This window comes from Sciurus vulgaris (genome assembly GCF_902686455.1).
Source record: "Sciurus vulgaris genome assembly, chromosome: 7".
Taxonomy (NCBI): Eukaryota; Metazoa; Chordata; class Mammalia; order Rodentia; family Sciuridae; genus Sciurus; species Sciurus vulgaris.
Window position 1 is genome coordinate 48,774,694 of NC_136467.1, and position 18,925 is coordinate 48,793,618.

The following is an 18,925-nucleotide window of genomic DNA, read 5'->3' on the forward strand; positions in this document are numbered from 1 at the left end:
ATTCTGGTTAGTCTAAACATAAATACATGTGTGGTTAGCTTCTATCCTGTTAGTGCAGGTGCAGAACGCACGTTGCACTAGCTGGAGCAGTAGACACGTATGATGACTGTGTCATCAGGCTCCTCTTTCACAAGCTATTCACTTCTTATACAAAGTAGGATTCAAGTGAAGCCTCATTTCCTCCAGAAGTTTTCACTGACTATTCTTTTCTACATAGATGCTTTTCTTCTCTGAATTTCTATTTACACTTATTGTAGGAAACCAGAAATTTGGTTCTTATTATGCCTTACACAACAATTTAATTTTGATGTGTGTATATTTAAGCACAAAAATATAATTCTACAATCTTCCATTCATCGAAACTTATAATGCTAAATACACATATTTTGTCTTCCTAGTGGGACTGTAAAATATTTACAATGATTTTCATTTTACCTCTAAGGAAACTGCATTGACGAAGTGACTTGTTTAGAGTAAACAGCTAGTAAGTAGTAGAGCTAGAACCTGAACCAGGAGCATGATTGGGTAGGCAACTTGTCTTAGAAGGCGACACATGAGATCATTTATCTTGGTTTAATAACTGGAAGCTGTTAAAAACCCAAGCCTGTCTGAGAAAACTACTTTGTAACAATTGTTGCTTAGTGGCAATAAGTGATGATTCAATTTAAATTATAAGAATATTTAATTTATAGCAAAAGACCTTTCCATGGTTCTTCCATCATAGGCTAGACACACTTTCTTAAAGACTTGTTGCTCCCTCTAGTGAGAGTCAATGGGAATACCATACCTAGCAAGCATTTAAAAGTGAAAATATATATTCCTATGGAAGAATTACAGGATAGTGGCAATCAAGGGGAGCATTATTTTCTTTTCCAGAACTTAACCAATATTAGGATATCATTTCAGAAAACCTCATAACTAAGGCAACTGAATCATAGCAAGATATACCTGTATCAATCTCCATCCATAGCTGTTGTATCAACAGGTGCAACTTTCTCACTACTTTGCCACTTCTTATAGTGTAGGCATGTTAATGCTGTTACATACAACAGACAGTACTATAAGTTACTTTTATTTTGCTTTCATGAAGTTATATTGAGTTTTTCTATTTATGTGTGTAGGTGGTGTTATAGTACCTATAAATTCCATTTCAAGAAACTAAAGACTGTTTTAGAGATATCTGCTATAAAAAGGTGGTATTTGGTTTGATAGGATTGAGAAAATACTGAATTTTGGGATCTTAGATAACTACTTTCTTCTAAACATAAAGCAAATACTTGGACACTTTCTTTAAAAATATTAATATGCTTGTGAATAGGGGAAAGGAGGAGAGGGCTAAAACGTGCATCAATTTAACATTAAATATGGGCAGTTTATACTCTTATTTTTAAAAAGTGACTTCACATTTTGTTCAGAGACTATGAATTCTTAAGTCAAACTTCCTGTCTATCATTTTCTGTCTATCATTTTCTGTGTCATTTGGGTAAGTGACTCAGTCTCTCCTGGACTCCAATAGTGAATAAAATGAAGATCATAATACCATTAATTTAAAGGATTCTTATCAGAATGAAATGAAATAGGACGGTGTTCATAACAGTGGTGAATATGCCAGAAAACAGTAAATAAGTAAAAATTACCATTAATTATAACCATAAGACATATTTTTTTTCAAAACAAAAATGTCTAAACCTTTGCTAAACTCCTTGTGTCCTGAAAAATCATTACTGAAGAACATATGATACCTTGATATGGTAGACAATGAAGATGTTTTTTCTACATAGTGAGGGTTATTTCCAATTGCCAAATATTCTGTCATGTACCCATATATGCTATATTCCAAAGGGCAAAAAAAGCAATACATTAGGCATAGAAAAATATGACTCCTCTTTCAAATAAAATGTAATACCAGAATAACACACTACTAGTTTTTCTAAGATAGCTAAAAGTCTGAGTAATTACAAGAGCCACAGCAATTCTGCTCCTATCCTACTTGATGATGTTGAAATGCTGGGAGATGAGACTGATATGTATGAAGCAACCAGAGTCACTAAGAGGAAGACCACAAGTAAGCCTTGCATGGGACTACTCTTAAGAGAATTGCAGGAATTCTGGGAAGGAAGATTAATAGTTATAGGGTGGTTAAGAAAAGCTGCACTCTGGAGGAGAAAGGATTTATGAGTTACTGTACATAGAAACTTTGCTAAGTTAGCTAACCTCTCAGTGTTATTATTTCTTCTTTTATAAAAGTTGGCAATTCAATGCTTGTTAAATGCTTAGCACCATCTATGGTTTGTCACAGGTTTGTGGTGGATCTTGGAGAATGGGCAGTAGCTGCCTAAAGAGAGACAGAGTTTATCTGTCAGGACGGCAGGATAGCCTGTGTCATGTAAAAGAGACACATGAGACTTCTAGGGTCAAAAAGATAAAGAAAAAACTAGTACAGTACAATTTAATTACAATAAGAACAATTTTCTGTGGCAGACAGAAATAATATATGTATTTTTTTCCTGAAATGCCAAATAAATCTGTGAGCAGGTAAACTTTGTAGAGAATAGAATTATAGAGATCTCCTCCTTCCAAGTAACAATTCTTTTACTTTTTAAAGGATCTGACATGGAGCACACATGCTTGCTTTTTCCTTTCAAGTCCTTGCCCTTCATTGGCTCTTCTCCTGAGCACTTATTTATTCAAAAATGTTCACAACCTGGGTTCTCCATTGCCTATAATAAAAAGTTAAAATCACAATTACAATCTAATGTGATTCTCAGATAATTAAAATTAAAATAATTTAAAATTTTCTATATATTCATTTTTCTATATATTCAATCAAATATACTTTATCACAACATTTCAAATGTTGAAGAGGAGGAAGAGCTCCTCCAAAATGTCTCATAGTTACCAGAAAAATTACATTCGGAAGAGCTCAGAGTGCATTTACACATATTGTCTGTAATGAGAGTCTTTTCTAACATAATCAGTAAGAGCACTAATTAGAGAGGGAGTTGTGCAGCTCCACCAAGTTGGTATGGGGTGTCTGTCTACATCTGAGTCACCATGATGAAAATTTCCTTCAAGATCACACTGGCACTGGACCCACAGTTGCTATACAAAGTACTTTAGTGTTCCTGAGAGTATACTTTCACAGGAGTCTTATAATTTGCAGCAGAAAATTTGAAGTTCCTGCTATAGTAAATGCAATTATTACCAGTGATGGAACAGAAACAAATCCTGCACAGACTGCTGGAAATGTTTTCCTAAAGCATATTCAGTACTTTGAATTATTCTTAGAGACTGTGTTTGGAAGTTCTTAATATCTGCAACTTGGAACATACAATTACTTTTCAGAATAAATATTGGTATTTTTGTGGTAAAACTAAAAGGAGGCATTTTATATATTATGAAAACACCAAGAGCCAAAAAAAAGGGTCTTGTCCCTTCTTTGTTCGGCTCTTCATGTGAATAAGGAATACCTGTGAGTAGAGAGTACTGCCACCACAGAAAGTCATAGAGCTGTTGATTGCCACCTCACAACACAAATAGGGAGTTCGTTTGTGGAAAATGGATTATCCAACTATGTTTTTCTTTTTTAACCTGCAGGATGATTCTGATAATTCTTTCTGAGAACTTTTGGAAAATTAAAATATACTGAATCTTACATGTCTTCCAGTTAAAAATTTAAAAGAATTATGAATTATAGATGGCAATTTGCTAGATAGCATCTGACTTATGGACTCATTAATAGTTTGATCATTGAATGTATAGTTTATAATGACAGTAATAGACATATCTGATAGTTATTTATCTTGATATTTTATCACTGAGGTTTTTAAGTTTCAAAATTCATGTTATATAAATTTTAATTTAGTATCAAATAACCCAAAATTGGATTTTTAAATGTAGCCTTTATGTGTATAAATTCACATTTCACAAAAATAGTTTAAACAGTGATCTTGCAGAATTCAGTATATATAATGATGGGAATTGACAAAGTAGTAGAAAGAGCTTTGCTAAGTTATGCATTCTTTTATTCATCTCTTTTAGTACATCTTTTGGGACAAATACTCTAGAAATGATTGTCTTTGGGAGGATAGCATTTCTGAATAGCTTTCAGGAAGAGAGTATATTTATAGAGAAAAATTTGAAGATTAAAACACAGCTTAAAGAAATACTGATTAAAATTTCTGATGAGTTACAATTATTGAAGACCTGATTTTTAAGGAAGTGCTAACATTCATCACCCAAGTGGATAAGAAGCCAAGTAAGGGAAGATGAGAAAGATTGCATGACTAGGCTCCTGCAAGGAGGAAAGCAACAAAAGGAATGGTGAAAAGGAACACAAAACCATCACAAAGTGTCACAGAAAGAGCAGCTGGTTGGATAGAGCTACAGAGGACATGATGGAGCAAACTGAAAGGGAAAACAAAATACTTGACATAGTTTTAAGTCGCAGGAGGCAATGAGAGAAAGCAAAGTATAGGCCTTGTCCACATTTCAAAATACCCCTATGACAGTACAAAGAATGATGTGCATAATGAAAGATTTTATTTGACCTTCCAGAGGAAATAAGTATCTGTGTACATCTTGAAAGATGAAAGGCTCATTGTGATTCAGAATCATTGCTTGACCTGCTGTATTTTAAATGATGAACTCTCTGGAGGCAGGGCTTATTGTCTTGTCATGTTCTTTCTAGAACTGGAAATGTAGTTGGCTTTCAACAAATACTCATTGAATTATTCATGAAAAAGAGCACTAACTACACATATAAGACATCATAATAGTAACTTTGATGAACAAAGTCATATTTTTTAGGATTGATCGAAGCTTGGCACTCTTTTCTTCTTTAAAAAAAGGAATATTTGGAGTAATAAAAATGTCCACTTTAAGCTATATTGAAATATTACAGTTTCAAGAAAGAAGATGGTTTCATGGCAATTGGAAAAAAGTATGATTTGTGAAGTTTTGTTATTTGATCTCATTGATATGAAAAATAATTACAGCCATGCATCATAGAATCTATACATTTCTTGCAGAGAGAAATAAAGTAAGGCCTGAGATCACTACTTTCGTTTGTCCAGAAATAAGAGAAGTGGAAAGGCTGGTAGTTTGAGACTTTGCTTTATAAACTCACTCAAATATGTTGGTCTTTTCAAAATTTTTTTTGTCATACAATGTGACCACATGAATATAAAATATTTATAAAACAAAATCGTTTCTGTGGATTCCTATGCTTTTAGAGATTTTTATGCTTGTATGGAAATCCATTCTCCTAAGACTTTTACCATACAGCAGCCCTTTGGTTTGCCAGTAGCAGAAAGGCAAGAGAGCAGAGTGACAAGCCACATGTCCATTCACACCTTCTGATCTGTAAACACCATGTTGCAAGCAGAAGGAACTGTACTCTGTTCACGTGCTTCTTTATTTAACACTTTAACCATCTATGGGACTCTCTGCAAGGCACCTGGGAGGCACTAGGTAAACAGGCATAAACATACCCATAACCTTGTCCTGCCAAAGTTCAGTCCTCTCTAATATATTTTGTGATAGGTTGAAACTTTAAATTTGTCTTTCTGTGTATGGTCTGAGTATATTTCTGGTACTGGTATCCAAAGAGAGACTCAAATTGTAATAAATGGCAACTGTTGGGCAGGATCTCATGGGAAGGAAGGAGCTGCTATTAGAAACAACTTGAGGAACTCGTAGACACCACCAAACCTTGCCCCATGCTGTATTAATTTTATATTGCATCTGTAACAAGTTTACCACAAATCTAACAGTTTAAAATGAAAATAAAATGTATTATCTTATAGTTCTGGAGAGTGGATATAATAAAATCAAGGTGTTTCCCTAGGAGGAAATCCATTTTCTTTTCAGTTTCTAGAAGCTATCTTCATCTAGGATTTTTGGCTCCTTCCTTTATCTTCAAAACCAGAAGCATAATATCACAGTATCTGCTTTCTCCACCTGAGCCCTCCACTCCTTTGGCTGTCACATTTCTCTGAAACTCCTGCTCCCCTTTTATAAGAGCTATTGCAATTCATAGGGCATATCTGCATAACCCAGGATAATCTTCCCATCTCCAGATTCTTACATTAATCATATCTGCAAAGTTCCAGATTGAGGATTAGAAGTTGGATGTCTTTGGGAAAAATCAGTTATGATACAAGGTAAATCTAGTAAAAAAAAAAAAAAAAAGTTTACCTTTTTTATACCTTGAGTCAACTAGGTGCATGTTACATTCTGTAAGTTTGTTTTCTACTTTAAGGTCATCTGGGTCTTCCATTTTAACTGGTTTTTCCTCATAAATTGATGGTGGGTGTTCTCCCACTGATGTAAATCTGGAACCTTGTAACTTTTGAAGATACTGTAACAGGCTATTGCCATCAGGAACATCATCTTGCTTTATTTCTGTTCCCTTCCTCATTTCCATCTTGCCACCTTCACTCTGAACTCCAGAGCATCTTGCCTTCAAGGTAAGAACAGGCCAGGCACTAGGAGTTGCTCATCTGTGGTCAGCTTCAAAACACCAGACTGCCTGACTCAAGCTCCTGGGAAACACTGATTTTTGCATGTAGTCTCTGATCCTCATATAAATATTCCCCATTTTCCCAAAGACTTGCAACCTCTTTGGGGAATTGTCTTAGCTTTTTTGCCACCGCAACTAAAAGACCTGACCAAAACAATATTAGAGGAGGAGAAGTTTATTTGAGGGCTCATGGTTTCAGAGGTCTCAATGCATAGATAGTTGGCTCTCATACTCTGGGTTCAAGGTGTGGTGGAGGGAAACAGCAAGTATGATGATCAGGAAGCAGAGAGAGAGAGAGAGAGAGAGAGAGACTCCACTTGCCAGATACAAATATATACCACAAAGACATGCCCCCATTATCCCACCTCCTCCAGCCACTCCCTAGCCTTTCATTAATTGACTGGTACCTCAAGTGATTAATTCACTGATTGGGTTAAGGCTCTAGTAACCCAATGATTTTTTTTTCTCTGAAGCTTCTTGCACTGGCTCACACATGAGATTTTGGGAGACACCTCACACACAAATCATAACAGGAAATGAAAATGTCTGCCTACTTTCTTAGTCCCCATCAATTGTCTCTCCAGCACTGGTTTTCTTTTAGGAGAGCTTCTGAATGTGGGTTCAGTAACAGTAAGTCAACAAACTAAATTAACCAGACACACCAATATGACTCTCAGAAGAGCTGATTGCTGTGGATATGTACTTCATTCGAACCAAACTTTCATATCTTACAGAACTAAACACATTAATAAATTAATAGCTTATGGGCTGAAAAAACCTATCATTTCCTCTTTCCTCCAGTGAGGGGACATGAAGCAAGATTTAGCAAATTGATCCTGATTTTATTCCTCCCAATGTTAGCATCATGAATTCTTTTTCATAATTTTTAAATTATTGTTATATGTTCTTTTTAGGTATACATGACAGTAGAGTGTATTTTGGCAAATTGTATATACATGGAATATAACTTATTCTAATTAGGATCCTATGCTTGTGGTTGTACATGATGTGGAGTTACCCTGGTCCTGTATTCATATACAAGGATAGGAAAGTCATGTCTGATTAATTCTACTGTCTTTCCTATTCATCTCCCCACTCCCTCCCCTTCATTCCCCTTTGTCTGATCCAATAGATTTCTATTCTTCCCCTCTCCACCCTCCCTTGTTGTGCATTAGCATTCACATATCAGAGAGAACATTTGGCCTTTGGTTCTTTGGGACTAGTTTGTTTCACTTAGCATGATATTCTCCAGTGCCATTCATTTACCAGCAAATGCCATAATTTCATCCTTCTTTATGGCTGAGTAATATTCTATTGTGTATATAGATTTCACATTTTATTTATCCATCCATTGGTTGAAGGACACAGGTGTCCTTCTCCTATAAATATTGATGTGCCTATGCCACTATAGAAGGCTGATTTTAAGTCTTTTGGATATATTCTGAGGAGTAGTATAACTGGGTCAAATGGTGATTCCATTCCAAGTTTCCTGAGGAATCTCCACACTGCTTTCCAGAGTGGTTGCACCAATTTGCATTCCCACCAGCAATGTATGAGTGAACCTTTTTCCCCATTGTTGCCAACATTTATTGCTGCTTGTATTTTTGATAAGTGCCATTCTGATTAGAGTGAAATGGAATATCAGTGTAGTTTTAATTTGCATTTCTGTAATTGCTAGAGATGTTGAACATTTTTTCATATATTTTTTGACCACTGTTTTTCTTCTTCTTTGAAGTTCTTGTTCAGTTCCTTTGCCCTTTTATTGATTGGGTTATTTATTTATTTATTTATTTTGTTTTTTTTTTTTAATTCTTTGTATATGCTGGAGATTAATGCTCTATCTCAGGTGCAGGTGGTAAAGATTTTCTCCCATTCCCTAGGCTCTTTGTTCACATTCTTGATTGTTCCCTGTGCTGTAAAGAAGCTTTTTAGTTTGATAGCATCCCATTTATCAATTCTTGATTTAACTTCTTGACTTTGGGCTCGTGAGGAAGTCCTTTCCTAAGTAGATATGATGGAGGGTTCAGCCTACTTTTTCTTCTAGTAGGCACAGGGTCTCTGGTCTAATGCCTAGGTCCTTGATTCACTTGAAGTTGAGTTTTGCAGCACCAACTCACTCTCTCTCTCTCTATCTCCCTCCCTACCCCCTCTCTCTTTTTATATTTCTTAAGTTGTCAATGGACCTTTATTTTATTTATTTACATGCAGTGCTGAGAATCGAAACCAGTGCCTCACACATGCTAGGCAAAGGCTCTACCACTGCGTTATGACCCAGCCCACAGCACCAACTCTTATTTGATGCGGATTATAGACTAAGTACCAGTGACAAATATATACATCACTTAGAGGTAAAAACCTGAGAAACTTTCTTCCAGTAATGTTAAAGGCTAGAATTCATATTTTTATGTCATTTGCATTTAAGGAAAAGAAACTACTTCACCATTCGTCTTAGTTAAAAATAAAGAGAAGGCTGACCCTATTACTTCTACTCATATGGTCTAATAGGGTATAGATTTACCTTCCTGTCTCAAAAAACTAAACATCAGGAAAATACTTGTTGTTTTCAGACACTGGACACTAGGCAGGGTGAGGGCTGTGATCCCCTACAATCGCTAACTTTCTGGGGGCAATTTCCAGAAGGACTGCAAGGCGGGCGGTCACTGCCTTCAGTCCCTGACATACCTTTATTTAGATAAATAAGAGTGCAGTGCCAAAAGGTTACATTGACAAAACATTCGAGCAGAAAAACACGGCGCGCTAGCAGGAAGCGGCAGAGCCAATCCGGGGACTGGCGAGTTCTCGCGAGGTGGCGAGATCTGCAGCACTGACGTCACCGCCCCGGAGACGCGGGCCGGAACGAGGGTGGGTGGGGCTAGCGGCGCTGCTTGGAGCGCGGCTTCTGTGAGGAAAACAGACTGTACCGTGCGGCTGGTCTGTTACCAAGATGAGCGGCCTGCGTGGGGTCGAGAAGAACCCTCTGCCCCAAACCCGCAGCCTCACTATCCCTGACCCTGCCAAGGAAGACCCGGACCAGTGCCTGACGCTCGGCGGAGAATCGGAGGCGGCGCCGGCGATGGCGGAGACGCGTGAGGCCAGCGTGGAAACGGTCGCGAGCCCACCGCCCCAGCTTTCAGAGGAGGGGGGTGCACCCGGTTCCCAGATCCGAGTCGACGGGTGTCGCGGTCACCTGGCGACCAGAGCCCTGCAGGAGGAGGCTCCGCCTCGCACGGAGGGCCTGGAAACGGCCTCTGAGTTGGTGGCCACCGTCAGCAGCCTGAAAAGCGGCTTTCAGGGAGAGGAGAAGGCCCTGGAAACCTGTGGCGCAGAGAGGTCGGGGTCTGAGGTGGTGGTGGAGGCGAAGGTTCAAGAAGTGAAGGCCGAGAAGTGCGCCGTGGCCCCAGTGGCAGTGGGAGCGGAGGAGAGGGCTGAAGTGAAGGAAGGCGTGGTGGAGGAGGTGATGGAGGTGGAAGTGCCAGCAGGTGAAGAAGTGGAGGCGGTGGAAGAAGCGAAGGAGGAGGCAGGACCCTGGCCCCTGCATATGGATCTCCGGATGAACCCCCTTGAGGCCATCCAGCTGGAACTGGACACTGTGAATGCTCAGGCTGACAGGGCCTTCCAACAACTCGAGCAGAAATTTGGGCGAATGCGTCGACACTACCTAGAGCGGAGGAACTACATCATTCAGAACATCCCAGGCTTCTGGATGACTGCCTTTCGGAACCATCCCCAGTTGTCTGCCATGATTAGAGGCCAAGATGCAGAGATGTTAAGGTACATAACCAATTTGGAGGTGAAGGAACTCAGACACCCTAAAACTGGCTGCAAGTTCAAGTTCTTCTTTCGAAGAAACCCCTACTTTAGAAACAAGCTGATTGTCAAGGAATATGAGGTCAGATCCTCTGGCCGAGTGGTGTCTCTTTCCACTCCAATCATATGGCGCAGGGGACGTGAACCCCAGTCCTTCATTCGCAGAAACCAAGACCTCATTTGCAGCTTTTTTACTTGGTTTTCCGACCACAGCCTTCCAGAATCTGACAGAATTGCTGAGATCATCAAAGAAGACCTGTGGCCAAATCCTCTGCAATACTACCTCTTGCGTGAAGGAGTCCGTAGAGCCAGACGTCGCCCAATAAGGGAGCCAGTGGAGATCCCCAGGCCCTTTGGGTTCCAGTCTGGTTAACCTCTGCCCTTGGGAATACTGCTACAGGTCCCTTGCTGCCACCTCCTGTGCTTGGGCAAGAGCAGTGGGTATGCCTTTTTTTTTTTTGCTGAACTTTCTCTACCTTTTCTCCTTTCTGGATATTTAGTTCTCTCAACATCAAGATTGAGACTGTCACGAACATTTTCTCCACTCCCACGTGGCCTCCATGCTATTCTGTATTATCGCATTGCATGGCCACTAGCACTTCTAAGCCAAACAAATGATGCTGTAGGACTGCACTACATTCACATTGCTTAGACTTTTCCCCAGAGCTTCTGATCTGTTACTACCACTTGGATTTCTAGTTTTGTCTGGGAACCCATTCTACTCACCCTGCGCTGCATCCAGCAGTAACAGGCACGTGATCTGTGGACAATTACTGGGCATTAATGATGTGAAGGGAGAGCTACAGTGGGCCACTTGTTCTGTGTGATTTATACTTCATTGCTTTTCCTGGATCCCTAGTTACCTTTTAGTGTTGCCTGCTATTGGCTATGCTTACCCGCCTTGGCTTTTGCCAAGGTCTCTCCCACTTTCTCCCTTTTCTCATATTTATTAAAGAAAATATAATTCAGAAACATCTGCAAAAGTAAACTTTAGTTTATTTTGCATATTATAATTTCCAGAGATAGAGAGGTTGCGTTTTAAAGTAGAGTATTAGAGCTCTGATTGCCCTTCTGCTCTCTTCCCAATAACCTGCCCCTTTGGCAAGTCCTAGAGGGCTTAAGGGAGAAAGCACTAGATGGAAGAAAGCTGTTAGCTTATAAAGAAAGAACTGAAGAAATTGATGTGTGCTCAAAGCAGTGAAAACTAAACAAAATGCTAGAGGCAGAAATGAGCCAGTTAAAAATTTGGGTGAGACTGAACTGATTGAGAGCCTGAGTCTTCCTCTGTAAATGGTGATGGGAGGAGAAATATTTTCTCAGGATTGTAATAAAAAAAAATCGCAGGAGTTTGGAGTGTTACAAATGTTGTCTAGACAAGAGTTCTTTAAAGAACGGTGCAATTTGGATGCTTTCTGTTTTTATGTGATCTGATATATTTGGAAGATCAATATTGTGTCCTTATTTTACTACTGTTGAGTAAAATCTTATTTTCAGTTTTTGTTTATTAGGAAAGTTGAGCTGTACCAGTTTTCTTTTGCTTCATTTGATAACAATTGGAAGAATGACAGTCTTTTGTAAAATATTGACTTAAATGAATATTCACAAGTTTTCAAATTTTTTCTTCCATTACTGTACTCTTAGAAACTTAGTTTGGATAACTTGGTTTTGTCAGACTTGTCAAATTATTGCCTTCCTGGAAAAATAATAGACAAAAAGTGTGGCTCGATAAATTGTTTTGATAATGTGCTCTAACAACTTTGTAATTGATGTGTCTCTTCCCAAATTGCACAAAGAACTTGTGAGATTACTCTGTCAAATTAGAAGAGTTCCATTGGCATATTTGTTTTCCTTTATATGCATGATGATAAAATAAAAGCATGCCACTCTGGTAAATTTCTTATTTTTTACCCTGCCCATGAACATGCTTGAATGAAATTGTTCAAGTTAATGACAAATTGTGGAATCATTAAAATTCTTAAATGGACATGACAGGCATTATCACAAAGGTAAGAAAATAGCATTTCTGGGTAGGGGGTAGTTGCTGCTGCTGTTTTTTTTTTCCCCCCTTAAAGTGTTTACAATTGCAAATGCTTATTCAAGATGTCAGTTTTTTCAGTAAAGCTTGTGTATCACCACCTCCCCTTCACTTCCTCAGAGTCTCCATTTCTGTCCTCATACATGATATTCTCAGGTCATTTAGACTGTTCCTTGTATTCACTTGTGAATTTAATAAGCAAATGTTCAGGGAGTACCTATCATATGTAATGTCCTATTCCATTCCCATACTCCTCATCTGTAAAAACATGTTCTTCAAACTTTCTTATCATCTTCTATCTGTCAAATTCTTAAAGGACTGTCCTGGTAATTCCCTCTACATTATAGCCTTTTCTGTTATCCGTTGGGAGATAAATATTTCTTTTTTAAAAAATGAAATATTTGTAGGAACCTCTGAAAATAACACATAATTATTCATTATAGAGAATTCCACACATTTTATTAAAACATTCTGTTAGTGCCTGGAAGAGAAAAAGAATAAGTAGATAATAAATTCCATTCCCTTCATTGCTGTGGAATAGGAGAAGCACTGATATGCAAATAAATGATAGTGATGTAGTAAAATATAGAAATATTTTCATTCTTACCCTCTCTTATTAGTTTAGAAACCTTGTGAAAATGGTCTTTTACATCCCTCACTACATGTAGTATTAATTTGCACATAGTTGTCAACAGATAAATATTGAATGACAGAATGAACAACTTAGATGGGGGAAAAAGAACAAAATGACCTGGTGCCCAGAAAGACTTAATGAAATAATGGAAAAAAGTTTTTGTGCCTTGCTTTGGCAACCATGGTAAAAACAATGTCAAAAAGATTTGCAAAGTTACTTGTAAATGACAATTTATTAGTAATTAAAGATCCAGACATTTTAACCTTTAATCTTTCACCCACCATTTTATCATAATTTAATAATAATTTGATAATATCACTTAATTTTGGATCACCTTTAATGTAATTTGTACATTTTAAGGTAACTTGCATTGGAGATAGAAGTTTAGAACTTAGACATATGCTGCCCAATACCTTTAACACCAGTGACTTTTGAGCACTTGGAATGTGGTTGGTTTAAAATGAGATCTATAAATACACACCCTGGATTTTGAAGACAATATGGGAATTTTTTTCATATTAATAGCATATTGAAATAATATTTTTGACATTGAATTAAATGGATTAAAATTAATTTTCTCTGTTTTTCCATTACATAGGACAACATGACTATATTTCTTAGTGAATATTTTAAAGCATGCAAAATATCTATAAAAACCAAATGTGTACACCAACAAGTGAAATTTTATGGTATACAATGGCATATCACTCAGCAATAAAAATGAACAACAGGGCTAAATCTCCAAAGTATGTTAAGTGAAAGATACCAAACAAGAATAGTATAGACTATATCAACTTTTAAAAATGTATTTTTCAATTCTAGGCCAAAATCGGTCTTTCTAAAGATTCTTTTATCCTATAAGCTAAGAGGTGTGTAAGCTTATGGTTATTGAAATGAAGTTCGCTGAAAACATACTGTCTTGTAAATGATATTGACATACTCAAAGATAATCTCTAGCATACTCCTGAGAATCTTTGAGCTTCCTTTTCTATTTTTGAACATAAAATACCCACAGGATACCTCTGACTTCTTTAGTTCCGATCTGCTCGTCTCCATTACCTAAAGCAGGGAATCACAAAGGTGGTCTCAAGACTAGCAGCAGTAACACCATCTGGATTTATTGGAAATGCAAATGCAAATTTTTAGACTCCAATTTCTGCCTAAAGAAACTCTGGGGTTGGGGCCTCTCAACCAAGTTTAATGATGCTGTAGGTGATTCTGATATGCTAACATTTGGGAACTACTGCCCTAAACTCAAGCTACTTCTGCTTTACCTCAGTTGACTCAGTTTCCTGAATTTCGCTTTCATTACAAAGGAACCAAAACATTTATCTACTATTACTCACAAATGATAAGACATTAGGGCCTGGGGATATAGTTCAGTGGTTGAGAGTGTGCTTTGCATATGCAAGGCCCTGGGTTAGATCCCTAGCACCACAAAAAGTAAGGGGTATCCAGTTCTATGTCAAGTAGGTATCACTGTAGTCATAATCTTTTTAAAAAAATTGCTAGATATGTCAGGAACTTTGATGTATGCTCACGTTTTATAATTCCATAGTTTCTATGTCACTGCTCAGTAAATAGAAATGTATTACCCAAGATGTAAGTAACAGGCTCAGGTAAGGGTTCTCATTTCAAGCTAAGACACCTTGCACTGCTGTAGCAACCTGTAACAAAATCTTCCATAAAAACATCTAAAACTCTATAGATAGCTTCGCCTTGGTTGTATTATTCCGAATCCATTCATGAGTGGATTTAAAAGGAATATATTTATCTGTGTAAAGATAATTTTAGAGTCTCTAGATCCTTTCAGATTATAACTGTTTCCTATCTTTAAAATGTAATTGTTGATATTTGCTGCCAGAATTTAATTGAACAGAATGAACCAAAGCAGTTCAAATATTTTAATTCTTATAGAATTTGCTGAGATGTAAAGAATTAATATCATTAAGAAATGTAGATGATATATATTTATTGGAGTTTAGTCAATAATTACTGATAACAGGCACTTAGTATTTAATTCTCATCCTCTTCACCAAACTCCATTTTCACTTATGACAATACATTCAGAGTTGTGTTAAGGCTCTAAAACAGGTGCATGGTAGCTTCAGTGCTGTTGTAGTCAAACTTTTTATGTAATGGCTAAACTTGAGTTTACCCTTCAGGCAGTTCTGGGGAATCTTCCAATTTTATGAGCACTCAGGGGAAACATACTAATTTCAAGATGAGCATTGTACTCAAATTTGAGGTAAGAGTAGGCCTGTTTATGACCTGTGGCTCCCAGAAATTGTGCTTATATCAGAGAGAACATTCAACCTTTGTTTTTTTTTTTTTTTTTTTGGATTGGCTTATTTCCTTTAGTATGATGGTCTCCAGTTCCATCCATTTACTGGCAAATGCCATTAATTTCATTCTTCTTTATGTCTGAGTAATATGTAGGAATACACTGTACTGTCATGTATATTTAAAAAGAACAAGTAAAAAAATACTTGACAAGAACAACTTAGAGAAAAAAGGGGGGAAAAAAACAACAAAAAATAGTGTTTATAATATGGAATCATATTCCAGTACTGTTTTTCCTGAATTGTTTTCTCAGGATTTTTTTCTATTTATTTGTATTTAGGTTTTCTTTACTAAATTATAAGCTTTATGAGGGCAGACACCATCTGGTGTCTTTTTCATCTTTCTCATGTTTCTTAGCATGACAGGCATTTAATTGAAATATGATTTGAGATAGTGGCTGTGTCCAAGTCTTGATCTAATATTGGTGAACTGAATGTGTAATCCATCATATTCAAAAATTTTCAGGTAGATGCACTTGAAGTCCACATTCTCTGTCCCTCACTGTGAATATAACTGTGTGTGTGTGTGTGTGTGTGTGTGTATTTTATTTTTATTAAACTTTTTTACAGAATGCATTTTGATTCATTGTACACAAATGGGGTAAAACTTTTCATTTCTATGGTTGTATAACTTGAGTAAGCAAGTCTGCTTAAAATTAGATATTAAAAGCATAGATAATTTTAAAAGTATTTTTATAAGGTCTTTAATGTGATATATGGAAGAATGTGACAAGCACATTAGTTCCAGCAATGAACGTTTTTCCTCTAATCAACCTGAAATACCATATGTCTAAATAACTAACATAGTAGACAAGTATTATTACTATGTCCCAAGGTTTCATGTCAGTTTGTATTCTGATTGGTCCAATTCAGTTCTTCAGTGAGCTTTCACTTATTGGTTCATTCTACATGGATGTTGTTTCTGAACATATATAAACTTACAACTTCATAATAGAATTTTTTTCATTTTAGCAGTTTTTAATGCAAGTTGTAAATATAGTTATTTTATTCCTGCATCTTCTCATTTGTTTCTTCTTTATATTTGCCCTTTTCCTTCCCTACTTGGTAAGACTTGGCCTTAGGTTCCCAGGATCTTTTTGCTGCTTTGTCCAGTTTTAGCCTAGTGATAACCACCTTGCTGGGGTGAATGCCCACATGGACAGTATGCCATTAACCTTTTCTCACTGTACCTGTTCAATATAGATGACATATTTCTTCCTGTAAACCTCGGCCACTTTGCCAATCTGCTGACCTTTATTTACAGTGTCCTTGTACAATCTGAACTTCATCATTTCGGATGGGCCTAGATCGAACATTGTACTTCTCTTTCAGTTCTCTGGAAAAAGGGGAGAAAATAATCATCCTTCGAATGTGTGACGGTGTATTGAAATGCTTCTGCTTCTTGCTTTGGTCAGAAGTCACAAAAGGATTGAACTTCATTTTGGCCGCTGCTACTTCAGCATTGGCCGCGAAAGGGAAGACCTTCATAATAGAATTTGACATTGATTTTGTGCCGCCTGCAAAGTAGTCTTTTAATGTATGTAAGTTTTAGCAAAATACATAAATACATAATAAAAACGACGAAGTGTGATAAATACTTCATAATTTCATTTCATCTTCACGATAGTCCTTTAAATTTTATTATAATCATTTTATATATGAGGGTATTTGGGCTCTGAGAGTTGAAGTGACTAACACAAATCCAACCAGCTAGTAATTAGCAGAACTGGGACTTGCAGCCTGATCTGTGTCCAAAGTGTATCTTTAGCTAGCCAGTAAGTACCCACATTTATGCTGAAAAGCCATGCTTTTCAGTGCACTTATGGCCTGTAATTGCCACAAATATTTTCTTTACAGCAGCTTAAACATCAAAGACAAACTAGAATCAAATTATCATCTTAAATTAAAGACCACTTCCTCCCTCTAGTGACAAGGAATAGGAACACCATGTAAAAACAAATTCTCAACAATGTGTACTCACCACCCTTTAGTTACAGGAGCAATTTTGGTTACTACAAAGACTGGAGGGGGAGCATTTATTAGAGGTATTAGAGATACTGGGCATCAGGATAGTTCCATATATAAAATAATTAGCTAGAACTAAACAGTCATGTAGATGAAAAACTATTATTTAAGCCTAAGAACCGTTCTAGCACTATTTCACTTATATAAACAAAACTTTAGTTTTAATATATGCTTCATTTAAAAAGTAATTTTGTATTTCATTTACTCTATAACTATTGGTTGTAAAATACACATCATTACTTAATATGAAAAAGTTGTCAAACTCACACAAAAATTTCTAATTCTTAGAATTTTTATTTAATACATATTGAAAGACATTTAGATTTAAAAATGTTTTAAAATCATGCATGGGTATACATCAAAAATGAATTATGAGTGAAATAAAATGTTTCATATAATTTTTTCCATTTAGAATAATCATCTTAGGCAATTTTTGACTCAAAATTCTTGGTGTTCATGTTTTTTCAAACAGGATTGTCTTCAGCACTTTGAAAAATTTTGGTGATTACATTTTTTAGAATATCCCATCGCTTATAAAAGTGCTACTCTGAGTTTTTTTTTTTTTTTTTTTTTTCTGAAGTCACTAGTATTCATTCTGAACATTTTTATGCTGGTGCTCTCTTGGTCTTACCAGAAGATATTAACAGAAGAACCAGTAAGACTCATTTTTCTTCAAATGGCTTTTTAAGAGTTTGTTGATTAACATGTCAAGAGGCTCCAATTGTCCATGCCAGCAAAACTAACGACCAATCTCACACATGCTCAGTGGCAAGTACACCTTGACTGCTGTTGTGCTGACAGTAGCTGTACAATGCCATTGGTTATATTATGGATAGTCATTTCAAAAATGTCAATATATTTAAAGAGGTGTATTTTACAATTGAAGAAATGTGTATCATGTAAATTGAGAAAATTTTGTTCTTTCTTTCCAGAACTTTGTCATACAGCTGTTCACCATTTCAGAAAATTTCACTACCCAAAGCATTGCTGCTTATGTCTCTAGCCCAACTCACCTGTATAACACCTGTATCAGGTTGCTTCAGTAACTTTATATACTGGTGACTCCATAGGTATAACCATCTAAGTACTTTATCATGTCTTAAAGGATGTTCATGCCAAAGCATTTACATATTGAAATAGATATTTTAAAAATTATTTTCTTTTCTCCTTTAAATTACAATTAAGATCTTACATTAATTTTTTTTTAAGTTATGTAGGATGGTATACTATTTAAATTTCAGAAAGGAAAAGGGAGTTATAAAATATTTGGGATAAAAAAGAATGTTAAATCCTATGAGATGAAAACTATTAAGGAACTGAAACAGGATAACAAATTCTCTTTCCTCTTTTAGTAAATGGGCACTTCCCCAATAATTGTCACTTTTTATGGATATAGGAAGTGAGGATGCTATAGACTGAATGTTTGTGTTCTCCCCCAAATTCACACTGAAACTGAATCCCCAATATGAGGATACTTGGAGGTGGGGTCCTTGAGAGGAAATTAATGCCCTTAGAAAAGAAGCCCCAGGTTAGGACCCTAGTAGGATTAGTCCCATTAT

At 36.6% G+C, this 18,925-nt stretch overlaps 1 protein-coding gene and 1 pseudogene across 2 annotated transcripts; one reads left to right on the forward strand and one right to left on the reverse strand.

Annotated features, from left to right (window-relative positions):
* The first annotated feature begins 9,370 nt into the window (after window positions 1-9,370).
* Window positions 9,371-12,223, forward strand: TSPYL1 (TSPY like 1). The gene has a single exon (XM_079146291.1). It carries the CDS (start codon window positions 9,468-9,470, stop codon window positions 10,701-10,703), a length of 1,236 nt encoding a protein of 411 aa, XP_079002417.1. The 5' UTR covers window positions 9,371-9,467; the 3' UTR covers window positions 10,704-12,223.
* LOC306665064 (large ribosomal subunit protein uL24-like) lies at window positions 11,848-17,630 on the reverse strand (annotated as a pseudogene). Its single transcript has one exon. The product of its transcript is annotated as a large ribosomal subunit protein uL24-like (transcript).
* Between the last annotated feature and the right edge of the window lie 1,295 nt (window positions 17,631-18,925).